A 21856-nucleotide genomic window follows, 5' to 3' on the forward strand; every position below is an offset into this window, starting at 1 on the left:
GATTTTGTACACACCAGAACGTACAGTATACATATTGCACAACTGATAACTTCATCGTAATATCGGTGACCATGCGAAACTGTCAACTAATCACAGATTCGGTATTGTTTAACCTCCTATCAACAGCTAAGGTTATACAAGGACGGCATCCTCATCCTTTGGAGCAATTAACATTCCTCTTTGGTCTTTAGAATGATTGAACTAAAAGCTTTTTGAACTGTATCACAAGACGAACTGTTACTGTACCAATATATATTAACACTTTTAAATGTTTCATTTGTTTCACGTCGTTTTCTTTTTTTGCCCATTTTATTTATAATTTGTACTCACCATTTTTTGGCCCTTATGACCTAACAACTAATAACTAACTTTAGAATTACACAAAATAGCTTTATCTTTTCATGACACAGTTAAGTCGGACACAGTGACCCCAATACATTTTCTTCGACTACAGTCAAAATACGGTGGCTTTCAATCATTATACTGGTCTGGTTTGGTTTTATGTGTGTTTTGGGAGACTGCGGTATGTTCGTGTTAAGTTGCCGTGTGATAGGCCGGAACTTTTGCCGATTTATAGTGCTACCTCACTGAAGCATACTGCCGAAGACACCCAGCAGCACACCCCATCCCGGTCACATTATACTGACAACGGGCGAACAAGTAGTCCCACTCCTAATATGCCGAGCGATAAGCAGGAGCAGCAACTACCATTTTTAATGACTCTGGTATGTCTCGGCCAGGGGACAGAACCCAAAGCCTTCCTCACAGCGGCGAACGCTCAACTGAAGACCAAAAGTGAGGCATTGTCAAGGGAGACATTAGGAAGAAAAAAGATGTTCAGAAAGAAGAGAAAAGATAAGATCCCAAATTTCGTCGCCTCTTACGATCATGCAATGGGGGCAGCAGGTACAATTCTTACACCCTATACCTATATCACCACTTCAAATCGGCAAAAATTCCGGCCTATCACATTGGTTTGGTTTGGTTGATTTTGTTTAACGTCCTATTAACAACAAAGGTCATTTAAGGACGGCCTCCCGTGCGTGCGACAGCCGGCCTATCACATGAAGACTTAACACGAACATACCGCAGCCTCCCAAAATACACATACGCACTCACCACCCGCATGCATGTCGCACGCACGGGAGGCCGTCCTTAAATGACCTTAGCTTTTAATAGGGCGTTAAACAAAATAAACCAAACCATTCCGTAACGTTCTCAACTGTATTCGACTATAGTCGAGATCAATTTCAAGCTGTTAATAGGACGTTAAATTAAATCAAATAAACCAAACCAATTCCCCACTGTCGACTCAAAGTTATCAAAGCTGTGTGGATTTATTAGAAATAGCCTCAGACACATACAATTATCAAATATCATGACACAAAAGGTGTTCAAGTCTTGTACAGGTTATATTTTTTCTCGTCACAGTAATAAGTGATATTTTCTGCATGGGTTGTTAACACTATGGCGGTTTGCTATATTTCACTCTAGATATCACTGTCAAGGACGTTGCATAGTTGTCATTACGACACCTAGATGAAATTTAGTTCAAAATTGGTTTGGTTTGGTTTGGTTTATTTTGTTTAACGTCCTATTAACATCTAAGGTCATTTAAGGACGGCCTCCCGTGCATGCGACATGTGTGAGTGTGTGTGTGTTTTGGGAGGCTGCGGTATGTTCGTGTCAAGTCTCCTTGTGATAGGCCGGAACTTTTGCCGATTTAAAGTGCTATCTCACTGAAGCATACTGCCGAAGACACCCAGCAGCACACCCCACCCGGTCACATTATACTGACAACGGGCGAACCAGTCGTCCCATTCCTAATATGCTGAGCGCTAAGCAGGAGTAGCAACTACCATTTTTAAAGACTCTGGTATGTCTCGGCCAGGGGACAGAACCCAAAGCCTTCCTCACAGGGGCGAACGCTCAACCAAAGGCCAAAAGTGAGGCATTGTCAAGGGAGACATTACTAGTTCAAAAATACTTCAGCGTACAACGATAATTTCTTTATGAAAAAAAAACAACACCAAAAATGCCAATATAGCTTGCCATCATGTTCAAACCTGGTTATTTCATTTTATTAGTTCATGTCCCCTGGTCGAGACATACCAGAGTCTTTAAAAATGGTAATTGCTGCTCCTGCTAAGCGCTCAGCATACAAGGAGTGGGACGACTGGTTCGCCCGTTGTCAGTATAATGTGACCGGATGGGGTGTCCTGCTGGGTTTCTTCGGCAGTATGCTTCAGTGAAGTAGCACTATAAATCGGCAAAAGTTCCGGGCTATCACAAGGAGACTTAAGCAAAATAAACCAAACCAAACCAATCATATTCCTCAAATATGATAAACAATGAAATGATTGAATTAGAAGCGATACATTAACGTTTAAATTCTCAATCCAGAATCAAGTGATGTATAATGTATTGCTTTTCATCTTTTTAAATCAATTAAACGGCATGTTTATAGCATGTTCAGGTAAAATCAGTCTTCAGGGAACTTCTTAACCTTTATGCTGCTGTTTAGTATTCCATATGGCAAATAAATACTGCTTAATTGGAAATTCATTTCGTTTGTTTATTTCTGTACAGCTTAAAAATCCTGTTTTCATAACATAATTTAGACTTCACAAACGGTTTTAATTTGTACAGAACGTTAGAGAGGAAATGCCATTTTTTCAGCTTGGAATTCTCAAGTGAATACCTCAATTAAGAGCAATATAATTTCGTGAATAAATGTCACCTGCTTATAAGTTAATTATGATGTATCTTATTACATTTCATCTAGAATTGTCAACGCAATAATTAGGTTTAACCAAACTCGGAGTATCATTCAGAATTAAAGGTTCAGTGACTTGAAAGTACTGATGCTGAAAATCTGAACTTTAGGTTTGAGTTTTATTTATCCAACCAAACCTATCGAATTTCTAATCTGGACATGGAATGTTATATTATGTTTTGTATTAAGTTTTTGAGAAAAATGTTAATTTCTAATTGAAATCCTTGTCTCCTTGTGATAGCGCCCTCTTTAAAGCGCTACCTATTTGCTGAAAACTAACGGGACAACTGCTTGATGTTGAGCTCTAGAGTTTGCGATATTAGAAATGTTTAGCTCGTGGTCATTACCGTGTGCGACCATGTCCATTTATCGCATTAGGTTTGGTTTTGTTTTATTTGTTAAACATCATATACACAGCTAAGGTTACTTAAGGAGGTCGTCCATGCGTGCGATGTGCAGCTAGGGTCATTTAAGGAGGCCGTCCGTGCGTGCGATGTGCATAAGTGTGGTGAGTGCGTATGCATGTTTTGTGAGGCTGTAGTTTTTGTTACGTCTCCTTATAATAGGCCGGATTGTTTGCCGATGTATAGTGCTACCACTGAAGCATACTCTACAAGACACCCAGGTTTGAATTGGTTTGGTTTATTTTTGTTTAACGTCCTATTAACAGCTAAGGTCATTTAAGGACGGCCTCCCGTGCGTGCGACATGCATGCGTGTGGTGAGTGCGTATGTGTGTTTTGGGAAGCTGCGGTATGTTCGTGTTAAGTCTCCGTGTGATAGGCCGGAACGTTTGCCGATTTATAGTGCTACCTCACTGAAGCATACTACCGAAGACACCCCACCCGGTCACATTATACTAACAACGGGCGAACCAGTCGTCCTACTCCTAATATGCTGAGCGCTAAGCAGGAGTAGCAAATACATGTACCACGGCCAGGGGACAGAACCCAAAGCCTTCCTCACAGGGGCGAACGCTCAACTAAATGCCAAAAGTGGGGCATTGTCAACGAGACATGAGGAAAATACACAGTTGTTGAGAAGATTTAGCAGATACAATTCTTACGCCATACCTGCAGGGCAGTTCCTCGTTGATGCGACTGTAATTATTTACAGATTGTAAATTATTTTGCCCAGTGAATTAGACGATGGTATTTGGCGAAACTTTTTTGTTTACAAGTGGTTTTACAGGTGTTTTCTTGCACTGTGATTTGTGAGACGTTTGTCTCCGGAGAGTCCAGCTGCGATTGATTTTTTCCTCATCAATGAGGTAAGTTTGTTTGTGCCTATAGCCTGTCTTCTAAAGCATTAGTCTTTCTCGCGCATAGTAGCAACAATTGTATGTGTCGCGATGTAGAAAGGATCATCTTCTTTACGATAATCTAACGGACGTTATTCAGCATAAACATTGGGCGGACATTGTTCATGTCTCTGAAGATTCGTCCATTTTGGGGGTAACTTGTCGAATGTCGCGAGGATTGTCTCCTTGACGAGTTTTTGTTTGACGCTCCTTAAATTTCAAATATTCCTGTCCGACGAAATCTGTACACAGTGAAACGTCCCTTCATGTCTTAGACCGATGTTAATGTGAACCTCTCAGGCCAAAATGAAGTTCTGTAAAGTCACAAAGTGTTTATAATAGTGTCCGGATTATAATGTGTGCGTTCGCCCTGTGAGGAAGGCGTTGGGTTCTGTCCTCTGGTCCTGCAGGTAGGGCGTAAGAATTGCACCTGCTTCCCCAATTGCATGATCGTAAAAGGCGACTAAATTTGGGATCTTATCTTTTCTCTTCTTTCTGAACAACTTTCTTCTTCCTAAAGTCTCCCTTGGCAATGCCTCACTTTTGGCCTTTAGTTGAGCGTTCGCCCCTGTGATGAAGGCTTTGGGTTCTGTCCCCTGGTCGAGACATACCAGAGTCTTTAAAAATGGTAGTTGCTGCTCCTGCTTAGCGCTCAGCAAATTAGGGATTGGACGACTGGTTCGCCCGTTGTCAGTATAATGTGACCGGTGGGGAGTGCTGCTGGGTGTCTTCGGCAGTATGCTTCAGTGAGGTAGCACTATAAATCGGCAAAGGAGACTTTAACACGAACATACCGCAGCCTCCCAAAACACATACGCACTCGTCACACGCATGCATGTCGCACGCACAAGAGGCCGTCTTTAAATGACCTTAGCTGTTAATTGAACGTTAAACAAAATAAACCAAACCAAACCATCTTCGGGAGTATATTCCAGTGAGGTAGCACTATAAATCGGCAAAATGTCCGGCCTATCACAAGGAGATTTAACACAAACATACCACAGCCTCCCAAAACACGCATACGCACTCACCACACGCATGCCTATCGCACGCATGGGAGGCCGTCCTTAAATGACCTTAGCTGTTAATAGGACGTTAAGCAAATCAAACCAAACCAATGTTGTCCTAGTTGTTTTACACTCCAGAGTGTTTCTAGTTAAAGTCCAGTTATCGAGTCGGCATTTTTGGGGCGATTTCCCAACCCGTTTAAGTTCACGTTGTTTTGATTTTAAAACGTCTTGAAGCTGTGAAAACTCCCTACTAGTAGCAAGAGTGTACCCGTACCTGAATCTACGTAACTGACGGTCATAACTGCCCATGAAACCCCTGAGTGGACTGGGTTAATAATTAGAACCATAGGATTTCCTGACGGTGATAAAGAATTTGCAAAACAGTGGGCATAGCCCTGATGGTGCGATATGATGGATGGACCTATCCTCGTTTTCTTTCGCCATCAACATTTTCAAAATTTCAAATCATAAAATGTCTTGCTTCAAGTGTTTTTTTTATTTGCCTGTGAATAAACAAAGTCTTGAATGGATTCATTTGGAACATCGGCAAATCGAGATTGGTTCTCACAATCATGAGTTTGGTTTCCCCAGTCGACGTCTCTGTCGTCTGCTGCAACGCCGACGGGACGTTTTCTATTTCGTTCAGGGCTAGTCTATCTCCACTCAAATCAGTTCCATTAAATAAAACTATACAGAGGACCAGCAGTTGACTGCATTATCTTTACCACCTTTCCTTTGCATTTGCCATCGATTTTGTTGAATGTGCAAACTGTAAATAGTATCGTGTCGTCAATGTTTACTACAAAGCGTAGAGTAGTTCTACAACGCGTTGTTATATCAATACCCGTCGGAAAATGTGATAAGGCTGGCCAATCAAATTTGCGCTAGGGTATATGTACTATGCAAAATATATCACACGGTCAAATTCACTGGATATCAGCTCAATTATGTGATAAAGTATTAAATACTTCACTTGGTGTTGACAATGTCATAAACACAGGTTGATCATATAATTTAGGAAATGTCTTCTGTTTGTTATTTTCAGGGAACCTCATGGTCCTGTTTGCCATCGTCAAGAGTGCTAGACTAAGAAGTATGACCAACTTTTTCCTTGCTAACCTTGCCGTTGCCGATTTCTGCGTTGGTTTATTTTGTGTGTTGCCTAATTTATATAGGTTTCTCACCCTCACGTGGAACCTTGGTAGGGTAGGTATATTCAGTCATAAAGATTAAGGGTTTTGTTTTGGTGTTACGTTTTATGTCTCGCAGCAGGTAAGGTCACATCATCCGTCAAGATCCGAAAGCCAAGGGACAGATATATTTTAAAATAAAATATCCAAGAGAAATTTTGGCGCCCGCTATTGTATAGTCTTTATTGGTCCTATGAAAGTTCGTTTATTTTTATTGAGGGGGATGCTTAATGTAGCTTGTCACTTTAGGGGGACATCTGTGTTTTAGGAGGGTGTGGTATCTTGATGTCTGTCCCCTTGTGATATCGCGGGACTGATACCAACTTTATAGGGCTACCTCAACGAAGCATACTGTCGAAGACGCCCTGGTCACATTATACTGACAACGGACTAATCAGTCATTCCATTCTTTACAAACAACACTGTTCGACGTCAAACAGCTATGTCTCCCCTTTATGCTATATGCGCGTGTGTATTATTTTGGAGGCCAACCAGTCGTTTCATTCCTGAAATCGCTGAGCGCTAAGCAGGAGTAGCAGCAACCGATTTAAATACTCTGGTACAGTTTGGAGAAAACTAAAAAGTGAACAAGGTAGTGGAATAGACTGATTGACATTTAGTGGACTACGGTGTTTTCAGTTCACACAGATGTTATGATATTTCTGTGGTTGTATATTTAGAGTTAAATTGTGCTGCATCTAAAATCATCATTTTAATACCAGTAGCGTTTATTAGCTCACCTGGACCGAAGGCCCAATAGGGGAAATTGAGGCAATTTCTTTAAATCGCTACTAGTCATATAGTTATGAATGGATTTGAACCCAATTTGGTCAGAAACATCCTTTGGGGAAGGGGAACAGATTTTGCATAAATGGTTACTCTGACCCCGAAGGGGCCAAAGGGGCGGGGCCTAATGGGGAAATAGAGGTTATTTCTTCAAATCGCTACTAGTCATAAAGTTATGAATGGATTTGAACCCAATTTGGTCAGAAACATCCTTTGGGGAAGGGGAACAGATTTTGCATAAATGGTAACTCTGACCCCGAAGGGGCCAAAGGAGCGGGGCCTAATGGGGAAATAGAGGTTATTTCTTCAAATCGCTACTAGTCATAAAGTTATGAATGGATTTGAACCCAATTTGGTCAGAAACATTCTTGGGGGAAGGGAAACAGATTTTGCATAAATGGTGACTCTGACCCCCGAGGAGCCAATAGGGCGGAGCCCCATATGGGAAATAGAGGCAATTCCTTCAAATCGCTACTTGTCATAAAGTTATGAATGGATTTAAACACAATTTAGTAAGAAACATCCTTTGGGGAAGGGGAACAGATTTTGCATAAATGGTGACTCTGACCCCCGAGGGGCCAAAGAGGCGGGGCCCCATATGGAAAATAGAGGTAATTCCTTTAAATCGCTACTAGTCATAAAGTTATGAATGGATTTCAACCCAATTTAATAAGAAACATCCTTTGGGGAAGGGGAATAGATTTTGCATAAATGGTGACTCTGCCCCCCGAGGGGCAAAAGGGGTGGGGCCCCATATGGGAAATAGAGGTAATTCCTTTAAATCACTACTAGTCATAAAGTTATAAATGCATGTTGTAAACTCAGAGAGTCTGGACTTCATTATTTCTTTAAAGCAGTTGGGATCCCCACGCTATAACCATATATAGCATTGTTTGAGGTTAACATACAAAAGGAATTGAACATGAACATTATTTTGACATTTGGTCAAATCCAACCAGGTGAGCGATACAGGCCCCATGGGCCTCTTGTTATATGTATTAAGAGTCGCATATCAAAAACTACAGACCCGTGTACGTTCGCTGTTCCGTCTTAAACGCAAACGCTACGGAAATGCAACGGTAATGCTACGGTAATGCTACGGAAGTGCTACGGAAATGGTACGGTAATGCTACGGAAATGGTACGGTAATGGTACGGAAATGGTACGGAAATGGTACGGTAATGCTACGGAAATGCTACGGTTGACGCTCACAAATTATCGACCGTTTCTGAATAAATTATCTGGTTCTTATAAAAAGCGGATCCTAGACGAAGCGAACTCGTAGAAACGACAGTGAAAGGTGTCTGATGGAGTGAATGTTGTATCGGGAAGTGGAAGAACGTTTTATCAAACTGTACTACTATAGAAAACCTCAGTTTGCGAGAATTTGTACAACTTTTAGAAACCGGAAATATTAAGGTCATAATTTATGATTCTCGACAACAAAAGACGAAAGTATTTAATTTTAAAATAAAATCACTCTCTACACTAGCGCTGCGGTCGCGTATGTGTTGTCTCTGTGTGTCCGAACTTTATCGTTTTGTTTTTATGTATTTATCTATATTTTCACTGCATTTATTCACCGCATTTGTACTGATAAACCCTAAGGTTTAAGTAATAAACTAATTGAATTGAAAAACTTATATCAAAGTGTTACTTTAGGTACAGGTAAACAGATCAAGAATTCTGAACACAGATTGACCAGGCTATGAATAGACCCCCTATAGGGCTAATTGTAAAAAGGAGAAACTGACCAGGTGTGGTTATGACTTACACACCTGAGCCCGGTGACTCCTAATCAAGTGTATATCCATGGCCATCAGGTGAAGTTGATGGTGGTGGGGAGGGGGGATTAGTACCCATGGCAACAAGTAAGGGGGACAATTAAGTCAAGTACATGTACATGCCTGGGAAGTCTATATATAACAATCACTGGTACATATTAATGTAGGACAAAAGCCCCCCCGGACATTAGCCCCTAGGACAAAAGCCCCTCCGGACGAAAGCCCCCCCCCCCCCCCCCCCCCCCCGGACAAAAGCCCCTTCGTTATAAATTTAGCTGGTATATTTTATATAAATCTGTACTGTTGAAAAACAGAAACTATATATATATATTGTTGTTTTTATCTCTGAAATTTGGAGAATAATTGTGTGGAAAATGAAGGTCCTTGGTTCAATGTCAGTGTAGCATTATATGTCTGTGGTTAAACATCATAATTGGTTTTTTCAAACTTTATATTATTAAGTAAGCTAAATATTTCAGGAAAGTTCTCCATGATGAACATATTGTTACTGATTACACATAATTTCTGACCTCCTAATATACTGCAAATATTGATAATCAAAGAAATGTCTACAAAAGCAATAAACATTAAATTTTGTACTTAACCAAACATGTTGCTCTGTGTTGTAATAAGTTTAATTTTAGGAATAATTAAAATCAAAGAAACAATGAAGCCATTAATGATATATTTCTTTCCAGGAGAATACAATATCAATGAAAAACCTACCAAACACCTGTGAAACAGCTTATTGTTTATGTAACAGCTCAAGTAGTTGTTGTTGGAACCGGTTGTTTACATTGCAGATACATATATGTAGCACTTGATTGAACTTAATGTTATATTGCTAAAAATATATATTGAATTTTTTTTTTTAGATCAACTTGAAAGGTTTTTTTACAATACAAGTCATCTATATGATATTATACATTGTATGTTCTGTCGACAGATCTTGAGACATGTACATGTCCAGACCACATGTACATTACATTGAAGCCAAACATCTAGTAAAGGCCTGTTGCCAATGGCCAACTGGGCGCAATATGCAACCCCACAGCCTTGAGGACATGCATCCTATCACACTTTACCTGTAAGATGCCGATCAGTCTAGCTCTTTTATGTCTGGCACGTGGTATACCTGGCCAGGTGACCTGTCCCCAATTAACCCCCCGGGGTCTAATTATGGCTTATTCTCACTTAGCCAACATACAGAAATTTACCTGTATTACCAGGCCAACATGTCAAATTTTACACCTGAGTGAGTTTAAACTATAGCAGTAGCCTGTTCTTACTTTCATGAAAGAAAATATGAAAATGTCAAGTTGAATATGACTTATACAATAATGATTCAAATGAATTTATAGAGGCTACTTATAAGAAATCTTAGATATTCACAGTAAAAATCGAAATTTATTAAGTTTACATATATCATGAAACCATCACCATCTCAAGAGTTTAAATTACAAATGTATGCTTTTTATAATAGAAGTATTAACAAGTGTCTTGTATGACTGTTATTTAAATCTGTGTGTATGTGTGACGGTGTGTGTGTTATTGTTTTTTTTTTTTTTTTTTTTTTTTTTTTTTTACAAAATAACAATTTTAGAAAAGACACCAAAGCAAATATTTTTTGTGCATACCAATAATTATAAAATTCTATCAAACTAGCAGCGGATGTGTTTCTTAATGAAGTAAAGCAACGTTGCTACGAAGAAAAGTTTTTGCTATTCCAACTTTGACGATGATGTTAGTGTGATGATACAAAAAATATCTGTATAATATCAGTCCTTAAACTACGCGATTCAAATGATTCACCCTCTCTTTTACATCTTTTACGTGTTTTAAATCAAAATTAAACGATCATAGTCTATATTACATGTTTTGTACACAATTCAACTTACCTAGTCTGGTATGTAGGCATTAATATATATATTTTTATTCAAATCTTTACATAGCCTGCTTGATCGAACTTTTACAGGATAATTTAACTTTGTAGTTCCACATCTTTTTTTGACTAGGTCGAGTAGCTCAACCCTGCTTTATCCCTGTAAATTCTGGATTATTGTAAGAAATTGGATTGTTCTTAAAAGAGTCCTAATTAATTAAAACTACGTTCGTCATATTCCTGACAGTTTTTTAACGTCTCACTTGAGAGATTTATGTCGGACGAAGATTTGTTTTCAGAATTAAGTCTCTTTTTTACTGTTCATAACAAGACTAAATTGATTATCTGGATGATTTCCATTTAGGACATCAGTTCTATTTCACATGTGTATGCACTTTATATACCGTATTTGCTCTTACTTTGTAATTAATTTACTCTTGTTATACTTTATCAGATACATACATATATATCACATATAATCCGAAGATATAGATTTGAATTTCCTGTCGTAGTTTTACCGAGAGAAATATATATCACATTTATACGGTCTCTGATTTTTTCAATTTGTTATCAATTTTGTGATTAGACCTTTGGGTTTTAAAACTGAAATAAATAATGTATAACTCCGTAGATCACGATGACATTCTCATTAATGTTGGAAGCCAAGTTTTATGAAGCAGTCTATAGCCTTACCTGTAGGTCATAATTATCTCTTATTGTTCTACCTTTCACACCTAGTATCACTTGGTCCACAGAATACCGTACCTTTAGTTGACCAGTGTACAACATGCTGTGTTGTTTGTATCATCGCTGACAATTAAGTCTAACTACCCTAGGTTACCTGTGTGATACTGTCTGGACCATTTGTACCCTATACATGTAGCCTGACCAGTGCATATTACATATAACTGTTTTAAAGGTTTGACTATAGCACAGTAAAGGAAATATTGTTTATTTGACACGATCTTCATCTTCGTTTCCATCGTAATGCGTCGACTACTATACTAGGATCCGCCCTTTTTTTTATCACACTAAGATCGATGGACCATGTGACTTGACTTGTTTTTTGTGAGAGTGTTATTTTTTCTAAACAAAGATACAGAAAGATGTATAACCGTATATATTTAATTCTCACCTCCTTATTAAATTATTTGCTGTCGCTACTATGCTTTAGTGACGTTCGGTAAGTATATTTAACTAAATTTCGTTTCGATAAAAAATACACTCCGCAAAATTTTCTACCGAACGGTTATGAGACGGTCAGCGAGTGAAAATAGGTAAACGCAAATGCTACGGTAATGCTACGGTAAGTGGACGCAAGCGCTACGGAAATGCTACGGAAATGGTACGGTAATGCTACGGAAGTGCTACGGAAATGGTACGGTAATGCTACGGTAGTGATACGGAAATGGTACGGAAGTGATACGGTAATGCTACGGAAGTGCTACGGAAACGCTACCCTTAAATCGGAACTGCGAACGTACACGGGTCTGTACCTAAAAGTACTTAACAATTAATTGAATATTTTTGTTAATTCATTTATAAAGGCAAAGTTTACAATCCAAGTTATTATTCAAACATAAACGCAAATCTATTGAAGCAGACAACTTAATACATGTACATCAGATATGATATACATTTGATATTAAAGGCTTATTTATTTCACAGCTGCATTTTTTAGGTCATCTGACCCGAAGGGTCAGGATGACTTATAGTCATCATGCTTCGTCCATCGTCGTGCGCCGTGCGTAAACTTTTCACATTTCAAACTTCTTCTCAAGTTTCACCTGTGGGATTGAGCTGAAACTTGCCTGGAATGATCCTGAGATGGTCCTGACCAAGTGTTGTTATTTTACGGGTCAGTCCGAAATCCAAGATGGCCGCCATAGCCGCCATCTTGAAAAACACATTTTAAACTTCTCAAGTTCAACCAGTGCTATTGAGCTGAAACTTGCCTGAAATGATCCTGATATGATCCCGACCAAGTGTTGTTATTTTTCGGGTCGGTCCGAAATCCAAGATGGCCACCATAGCCGCCTTCTTGAAAAACACATTTTAAACTTCTTCTCAAGTTCCACCAGTGCTTTTGAGCTGAAACTTGCCTGACATGATCCTGATATGATCCCAAACATGTGTTGTTAATGTTCGGGTCGGTCCGAAATCAAAGATGGCCGTCATAGCTGCCATCTTGAAAAACACATTTTAAACTTCTCAAGTTCCACCAGTGCTGTTGGGCTGAAACCTGATATGATCCTGACCAAGTGTTGTTATTTTTTGGATGGTCTGAAATCCAAGATGGCCGCCATCTTGAAAAACACATTTTAAACTTCTTCTCAAGTTCCACCAGTGCTTTTGAGCTGAAACTTGCCTGAAATGATCCTGATATGATCCCAAACATGTGTTCAAACTTCTCAAATTCGACCGATGGGATTCAGCTCTAATTTACCAGAAATGATCCTGAGATGGTCCCTACTAAGTGTTGTTATTTATCTGGTCGGCCAGAAATCCAAGATGGCCGCTATAGCAGCCATTTTGAAAAACACATTTTAAACTTCTTCTCCAGTTCCACTGGTGCCATTGAGCTGGAAATTGGTGAGGATGTTAAGGAAGGAGGGCCAACAAAGTGTTATTATTTTTCGGCCTCGTATAATCATCGACTTGGCAGCCATGGTAGCCATTTTGTAACATGATTGTGCAAACATGGTTTTCCTGAACAATGCCTATTTCAAACTTCTCAAATTCCACTAGTGGGATTCAGCTCTAACTTACCAGAAATAATCCTTAGATGGTCCAGACCAAGTGTTGTTATTTATTGGGTCGGTCAGAAATCAAAGATGGCCACCATGGCCAACAGTGTCACTATATACTTCCTATAGAGATTACATACTACAATAATATAAGGGTTTTAATTTAGAGTCAGATGACCGTTAAGGCCCCTGGGCCTCTTGTTAGCTTATTCGGCTGGTTTGGTTTGGGTTTGGTTTCATTTGTTTAACGTCCTATCAACAGCTAAGGTCAATGAAGGATGGCTTCCCGTGCGTTTGCGTATGTTAATGTAAGTAATAGACTAATAATTTATACATGCGTTTTCCGTTTTCAAATAACTTTAATCTGAAAGCTTATTCCGGGGAAAATATCCATATAATAGAGAGAAAACAAAACCTTCAATTTCATTTCTGACATCATCTTAGCTGCCAATTAAATTACGCGATAATTAAGTTAGTTACTTAAAGTGCCATCAACACTGTAAAGGTCATAAGGACCAAAAAATGTGATTAAAAAATACGAGCAAAATGGGCAAGAGATAAAATGACGTAAAAATGTAAAGATATATATTGATACACTCATGATCAGTTTAAAATTAAAAAAAGTGGCTATGGTTACTAAATTCTTGTGATACAGACCATTTGGTTTGGTTTGGTTTATTTTGTTTAACGTCCTATTAACATCTAAGGTCATTTAAGGACGGCCTCCCGTGCGTGCGACATGCATGCGTGTGGTGAGTGCGTATGTGTTTTTGGAGACTGCGGTATGTCCTTGTGATAGGCCGGAACTTTTGCCGATTTAAAGTGCTATACAGACCAATGACATTCAGATTGTTCAAAATTTTGTATATCCTAACAGACTCCAACAAAATCTTCAGGCTTCCCATGCTGTTGTAAACACTCTTGCAAGTTGTAGATCAATGGAATCCAATAGAAAGTGTTTAACGGTAAACGATTCATTACACAAGATGCACTGAAGCTGTTCCTCACGCTTCAATACGTAGGAATGCGTTATATATGTATGGCCCATCCTAAGACGGGGGAGAACAACCTCGTCTCGTCGATTTTTACTCGATAATTAAACTCACAGCGTTCAACAAGATACTCATCAGAACAACTGAATTTTAAAATATATATTTATACGTTTACCTTGAAATTCTTTGTGAGAGTCGAAAGAAAGGATAATCCTGCCATTTTGAAGATGGTTGATCGGTATGATTTAAATGTGGTAAGGAATGGATCATGCAATACATATTTAAATAAAGTAATGAGATTTGAATACAGATGTTCAAAAGAAACCATAATATACATGTGCAACGATAGTAATCATACAACGGCAAATGTACGGCAGTTCAATATAGATTATGTGATATGAATTTTTAGGTAAAATATATCATATCTCTTATTTGATTTATTGTGGTTACTAATTTGTATACAACTTTTCCATCTTCATGCATAAAGGACACACATTCATATGTACGAGTATCATGAACAAAGGGCAAAGGATGTTAACTCCAGTGCAGTAGCTAGTAAACTGGAGTGCACTAGACAACCAAGTTTAGTTGGCTCCCATCTGCATGTCCCGGCGAAGGACAGAACCCAAAGCCTAGAGAAAAGATAAAATTCCAAATTAAGTCGCCTCTTCCTTTCACGCAAAGAGGGAAGCAGGTACAATTTTAGGCCCTATCTGCAGGGCTAATTGTTAAAGCATGGAGTTGAGTCGTTATAATAATAAGTTAAAGTATGGGGTTGCGGGATATTAAGCAAATTTCAGGTTGTCCCAAATCAAGTCTATTTCCTGAGGCAAATATCTTCAACCTCATACGTTAGCTATATTAAATTAAACTAAACCAACTGTTTAATTAATACATGTAGAACAGAGTTCACTTACCGTTATTTACCAAATTGCATCTGTCAGATAATTTAACATTTTATATTTGAGCTGGTTCTCTCTCGTGGTGCTACTTTGTGTTAAATAGAGGGCAAAACATTATATATAACTCAACTTGTTCTTTAATGTGATATAGTACTTTGAGTTAATTTTAGTGAATTGAATGCATAGACAGTAAACTTGTTGAGTACAGGAAAAACAATTTATTTAAGAAAGTGAGTAATAATGGTACGAGAGCAAGGCGGACAAAATATAGTTAATTTTTTTTTATATTTATTACTGAGAACATATCTGTGAATAAACATAGAAAATCTACTATTGAGTTAAGTTTTGTGCTTTACATGCTTAGACCCAAAATGGATCGTATGAGTTGTTTTCCAAATCAAATTGTATAGCAAAGAGATCGGACAGACACGAATGATAGTACATCATAGTTTACATACGTTTAATACAAGTACCGTAGGGCATGGAATACATTGTGTAGAAACTTACCAAATAAATGCAACTAATAAGCTCCAAATAAAAGAATCATTTAAATTGTTGCGACATCAGCAAAGGCTACTTACAAAAGGCTGCATTAAGCTTTAATAACATTTATTGACTCATCTCAAGTGACCTAAACATTTAACAATCTTCTGGAACTCATCCTTTTAGTTTCGTTTGGTTAATGTTTTACGTCCTATCAACAGCTAAGTTCATTAAATGACGGCCTCCCGTGCGTGCGACATGTATGCGTGTGGTGAGTGAGTATGTGTGTTTTGGGAGGCTGCGGTATGTTTGTGTTATGTCTCCTTGTGATAGGCCGGAACTTCACAGGGTCGAAAGCTCAACTAAAAGCCAAAAGTGAGGCATTGTGAAGGCAGGCATTAGGAAGAAGAAAGTCGGTTAGAAAGAAGACATACGCACTCACCACACGCATGCATGTCGTACGCACGGGAGGCCGACCTTAAATGACCTAAGCTGTTAATAGGACGTTAAACAAAACAAGAGGCCCAGAGGGCCTGTATCGCTCACCTGGTTTCATGAGATATGAAACAAGAATGATGCTTAAGTATATTTGTCACTGGTATTTCTATGTCAATATATCATAAGCATTTTATGTTGATCCCTTTTGGCCCCGCCCCTCAGCCCCCCCCCCCCCCCCCACCCCCGGGGCGGTCAGCCCCACCATTTGTACAATTTTGAATCCTTACCCCAAGGGGGTGCTACCAGGTGAATATGAGCGATATCCATTGCTCAGTTTCAGAGAAGAAGTTGTTTATATCAATTAAGCCAAATTGACACAGTTTGGCGCCGCCCCTCAGCCCCCTAGGGGGTCAGCCCCACCATTTGTACAATTTTGAATCCCTAACCCTACGGGAAGCTACCAGGCAAATATGAGCAATATTCATTGCTTAGTTTCAGAGAAGAAGCTGTTTATATCAATTTCGCCAAATTGACCCCATTCGGCCCCGCCCCGCAGCCCCTGGAGGGTCAGCCCCAACATTTGTACAATTTTGAATCCTTACCAAAAGGGGACGTTACCAGGCGAATATGAGCGATATCCATTGCTTAGTTTCAGAGAAGTTGTTTTATATCAATTTAACCAAATTGACCTCATTTGGCCCCGCCCCTCAGCCCCCCCAGGGGGTCAGCCCCAACATTTGTACCATTTTGAATCCCTACCCTAAGGGGATGCTACCAGGTGAATATGAGCAATATCCATTGCTTAGTTTCAGAGAAGAAGTTGTTTGTACCAATTTAGCCAAATTGACCCTGTTTGGCCCCGCCCCTCAGCTCCCGGGGGGGGGGGGGGGGGGGGGGGGGGGGGGTCAGCCCCAACATTTGTACAATTTTGAATCCCTACCCTAAGGGGATGCTACCAGACAAATATGAGCGATATCCATTGCTTAGTTTCAGAGAAGAAGTCGTTTATATCAATTTAGCCAAATTGACCTCGTTTGGCCCCGCCCCTCAGCCTCCTGGGGGGTCAGCCCCAACGTTTGTACAATTTTGAATCCCTACCCTAAGGGGATGCTACCAGGTGAATATGAGCGATATCCATTACTTAGTTTCAGAGAAGAAGTTGTTTATACCAATTTAGCCAAATTGACCCTGTTTTGCCCCGCCCCTCAGCCCCCTGGGGGGTCAGCCCCAACATTTGTACAATTTTGAATCCCTACCCTAAGGGGATACTACCAGACAAATATGAGCGATATTCATTGCTTAGTTTCAGAGAAGAAGTTGTTTATATCAATTTAGCCAAATTGACCTCGTTTTGGCCCCGCTCCTCAGCCCCCTGGGGGGTCAGCCCCGACATTTGTAGAATTTTGAATCCCTACCCCAAGGGGATGCTACCAGGCAAATATGAGCAAATTACATTGCTTAGTTTCAGAGGAGAAGTTGTTTATAACAATTTAGCCAAATTCACCCCTTTTGGCCCCGCCCCTTAGACCCCTGGGGGGTCAGCCTCGCCATTTGTACAATTTTGAGTCTCCACCCTATAGGGATGCTTTTGACCAAATTTGGTCAAATTCCGATCTGTGGTTATGAAGAAGAAGTCAATTGTTGACGGACGAACGGACGGACGACAGACGGACGACGGACGCCACGGTATGACATAAGCTCACCTTGGTCCTTCGAACCAGGTGAGCTAATAAACCAAACCAAACCAAAGTAAGCTACTGGAATGTAGTCTCAGTTTATTGAAAAGATTTTGCCAACGCCAACGCAATTCTCGCCCGTACCTGTGTGTTAATGTTCCTTCCCGATAAGTCAATCCCAGAACGTCACAAACAATTTCCATCTCCTTCAACATGCACAGGAAAAAACCTGTCACACTGAATATTTTTTAGGAATTAGTTTAAGTACATGCTTTTTATTACAAGCAAATTTTCTAAAATGTTAAAATTTCCTTCCACAATGAAATACGAAATATGTTCGTAAAGAAAAGTCTTGTTTTGTATAGCGTCATGTTCAACGACAGTTTCCCTGGTTTTTATACGCCCGCCGCGAAGGCGTCACCCTGTCCGTTCGTACGTCAACATTTACATTGTTCGGAGGTTTCCCGTAAAAGTACTGAATGAATTTCAATGAGACTTCATACAGGTGTTCCTTGCAACAAGTTATGGAGACAAGTCGAATATCAAGGTCGTGGTTTGCGAATCTAGGTGACCTTAGCTGTTAATAGGACGTTAAACAAAATAAACCAAACCAAACCAAACCAAACCACTATTTTTAGCAATCTTCTATAACTTATTTCCCGTCAAAGTACTGAATGGATTTCGATGAAACTTCTTACAGTTGTTCCTTGCAACAAGTTCTGGAGACAAGTCGAATTTCAAGGTCGTGGTTTCCGAATCATTCTTGAAGTTTACTAGCTACTCCCCACACAAAGCCATTTGGATATCTCGGTAAATAAAGGTAACCACACTGTATCCAACAACAATGGATTTTATTCCATTTCATTTCATTGCACATCGGCATGTATACTCTTATATCTGCATGTTATTTTCACGTACTAGCCTTGCGCCACAAACAGTCCTTTTTCAAACCCAATTGTGCATGCTTATAGTTAATTCTTTCCTTCAAATAAACCGTGCGTCGATTTTCATGGCGGGCGTATTATGTATCGTTCGCGGTACTCTTATTATAGAGGACATGGGAAATCCTAGTTTTCATCTCCCTTCTCATTTCTTTTCATCTTTTATGTTGGTTTTTGCCTTGGAATAGTTGAAGTATCCATCTCACTCTCTGTAAAGTTTGGTATCAAACTGTTTCTGGTAATTTCATTGTTAGAATACCCTCTTTTGGCATCAGCTGTTCTTCCTCAATCTTTGCAAGTTTTATAGTTTAAGTTTGACACTGATCAACATCCTCAGAACATTCCTTTTTTCCAAACAAAGTTTTTTTGCAAACGCAACTGAAACTACACTATTTTAAAAATCATTTATTGGTCTAGACAAGATGTAATTGGAAAATTTGAACTTCTCTGACTGAGAGGTCAAGTGTCCTCCAAGTTTCATCATGATATCTCCACATTTCACAAGTTATTGCCCGGGCAAGAGATTATAATCATTAGAAGAATAACCAGTACTTAAACAAGGTATCCCTTCATTAAAAGAGGAGACACGATAATTAACCAACCACCTATCAGTATAATTTGCTTAAAGGCTAAGTCGATACCTTCTGATGAAGGATGTTCTGTGACTGCCTAAACTAAGCAGAGCGTATGAGCTTTATGCCACGGCACAATCATCGTCAATTTTAATTTCATTTTTAAAATTGTTTTGTTTACAGTATAAAAATGACCCAAGCTTTAACCTCAATTTTGAAACTTCAAAGTAAAATCATGAATGACGTACAGACCCGTGTACGTTCCCTGTTCCGTCTTAAACGCAAACGCTACGGAAGTGCTACGGAAATGCTACGGAAATGCTACGGTAAGTGCTACGGAAAGTGCTACGGTAATGCTACGGTAATGCTACGGAAATGGTACGGTAATGCTACAAAGTGCTACGGTAATGCTACGGAAATGCTACGGTTGACGATCACAAATAATCGACCGTTTCTGAATAAATTGTCTGGTTCTTATAAAAAGCGGATCCTAGACGAAGCGAACACGTAGAAACAACAGTGAAATGGTGTCTGATGGAGTGAATGTTGTATCGGGAAGTGGAAGAACGTTTTATCAAACTGTACTACTATAGAAAACCTCAGTATGCGAAAATTTGTACAACTTTTAGAAACCAGAAATATTAAGGTCATATAAGGATCTTTCAAATTGAGGAAAATGTATTATTCTCGGCAACAAAAAACGATAGCATTTAATTTTAAAATAAAATCACTCTCTACACTAGCGCTGCGGTCGCGTATGTGTTGTCTCTGTGTGTCCGAACTTTATTGTTTTGTTTTTATGTATTTATCTATATTTTCACTGCATTTATTCACTGCATTTGTACCGATAAACCGTAAGTTTTAAGTAATAAACTAATTGAATTGAAAAACTTATATCAAAGTGTTAATTTAGGTACAGGTAAACAGATCAAGAATTCTGAACACAGATTGACCAGGCTATGAATAGACCCCCTATAGGGCTAATTGTAAAAAGGAGAAACTGACCAGGTGTGCCGATGACCTACACACCTGAGCCCTATGACTCCTAATCAAGTGTATATCCATGGCCATCAGGTGAAGTTGATGGTGGTGGGAGTGGGGGGATCAGTACCCATGGCAACACGTTAGGGAGACAATTAAGTCAAGTACATGTATATGTCTGGCAAGTCTATATATAACAATCACTGGTACATATTACTGGTGTGTAAGCATTGCCGATTTGTTTAAAAGTCTGGTGTCGGATCAGAGGAAGCTCTGGCTGGGGAGGGATAAAAACTAAAAACAAGACATCAATAATTATATACTTAAGAAGACTTGTTTTGTGATCTAACCTTCAGTAGAGTGACAATCAGTTAACCTTTGCACCCTAGGAGAAGTGAGGAGTGCACGAGATTTAAGGTACTGAAGTAAACGTATAATTAGTGCACAACAGTTTTTTTAAACTTATTATCACAAAGGACATAACCCGGTAATACATTGTTTCAATATATATAGACTTCAACAGTGTAGAGTGAAGAATCTACTTTTGAAATTAATTTTGATGCTGTTTGCGATCATTTTAATCATTTACATGCTTCTATTACAACACATCAGTTTGTCTCAGAGGCCTAATAATGGCTGACTTAGGTGTACATGTACTTCATGTAAATATTTTTTCAGACAAAATATTAATATTTTAAATTTTTATTGAATGTTAATTTACCAAAGTTTCTTTTACATTGTTATTCTAAACTTAGAATTGTCTTTTACAGTACATGTCATCTATATGATATTATACATTGTATGTTCTGTCGACAGATCGTGAGACATGTACAGACTACATGTACATTACATTGAAGCCAAACATCTAGGAAAGGCCTCTTGCCTGTTTGTGTCTGGCACATGGTATACCTGGCCAGGTGACCTGTCCCCAATTAACCCCCGGGGTCCAATTATGGCCCATTCTCACTTAGCCAACGTACCGAAATTTACCTGTATTACCTGGCCAACATGTCAAATTGTACACCTGAGTGAGTTTAAACTATAGCAGTAGCATTTTCTTACTTTCATGAAAGAAAATATGAAAATGTCAAGTTGAATATGACTTATAAAATAATGATTCAAATGAATTTATGTAGGCTACTTATCATAACAAGTCTTAGATATTCACGGTAAAAACCGACATTTATTAAGTCTACATATACATTTTGTATCATGAAACCATCACCTCAAGAGTTTAAATTACAAATGTATGTTTTAATAATAGAAGTATTTACAAGTGTCTTTAATGACTGGTGTTTAAATCTGTGTATATGTGTGAGGGTGTGTATGTTATTTTTTTTTTTTTTTTTAAATAACACTTTTAGAAAAGACACCAAAGGAAATATTTTTGTGCATAC

At 39.0% G+C, this 21856-nt stretch overlaps 1 protein-coding gene across 1 annotated transcript in view; it reads left to right on the plus strand.

Moving 5' to 3' along the window:
• The first annotated feature begins 6138 nt into the window (after positions 1-6138).
• Positions 6139-21856, plus strand: part of LOC117326499 (trissin receptor-like) — a 36586-nt gene continuing 20868 nt past the window's right edge. Inside the window, exon 1 of the mRNA XM_033883252.1 lies at positions 6139-6291. Coding sequence (XP_033739143.1) covers positions 6139-6291 — 153 coding nt within the window. The remainder of the gene's footprint in view (positions 6292-21856) is intronic.

This window comes from Pecten maximus, chromosome 4 (assembly GCF_902652985.1).
Source record: "Pecten maximus chromosome 4, xPecMax1.1, whole genome shotgun sequence".
Classification (NCBI taxonomy): domain Eukaryota; kingdom Metazoa; phylum Mollusca; class Bivalvia; order Pectinida; family Pectinidae; genus Pecten; species Pecten maximus.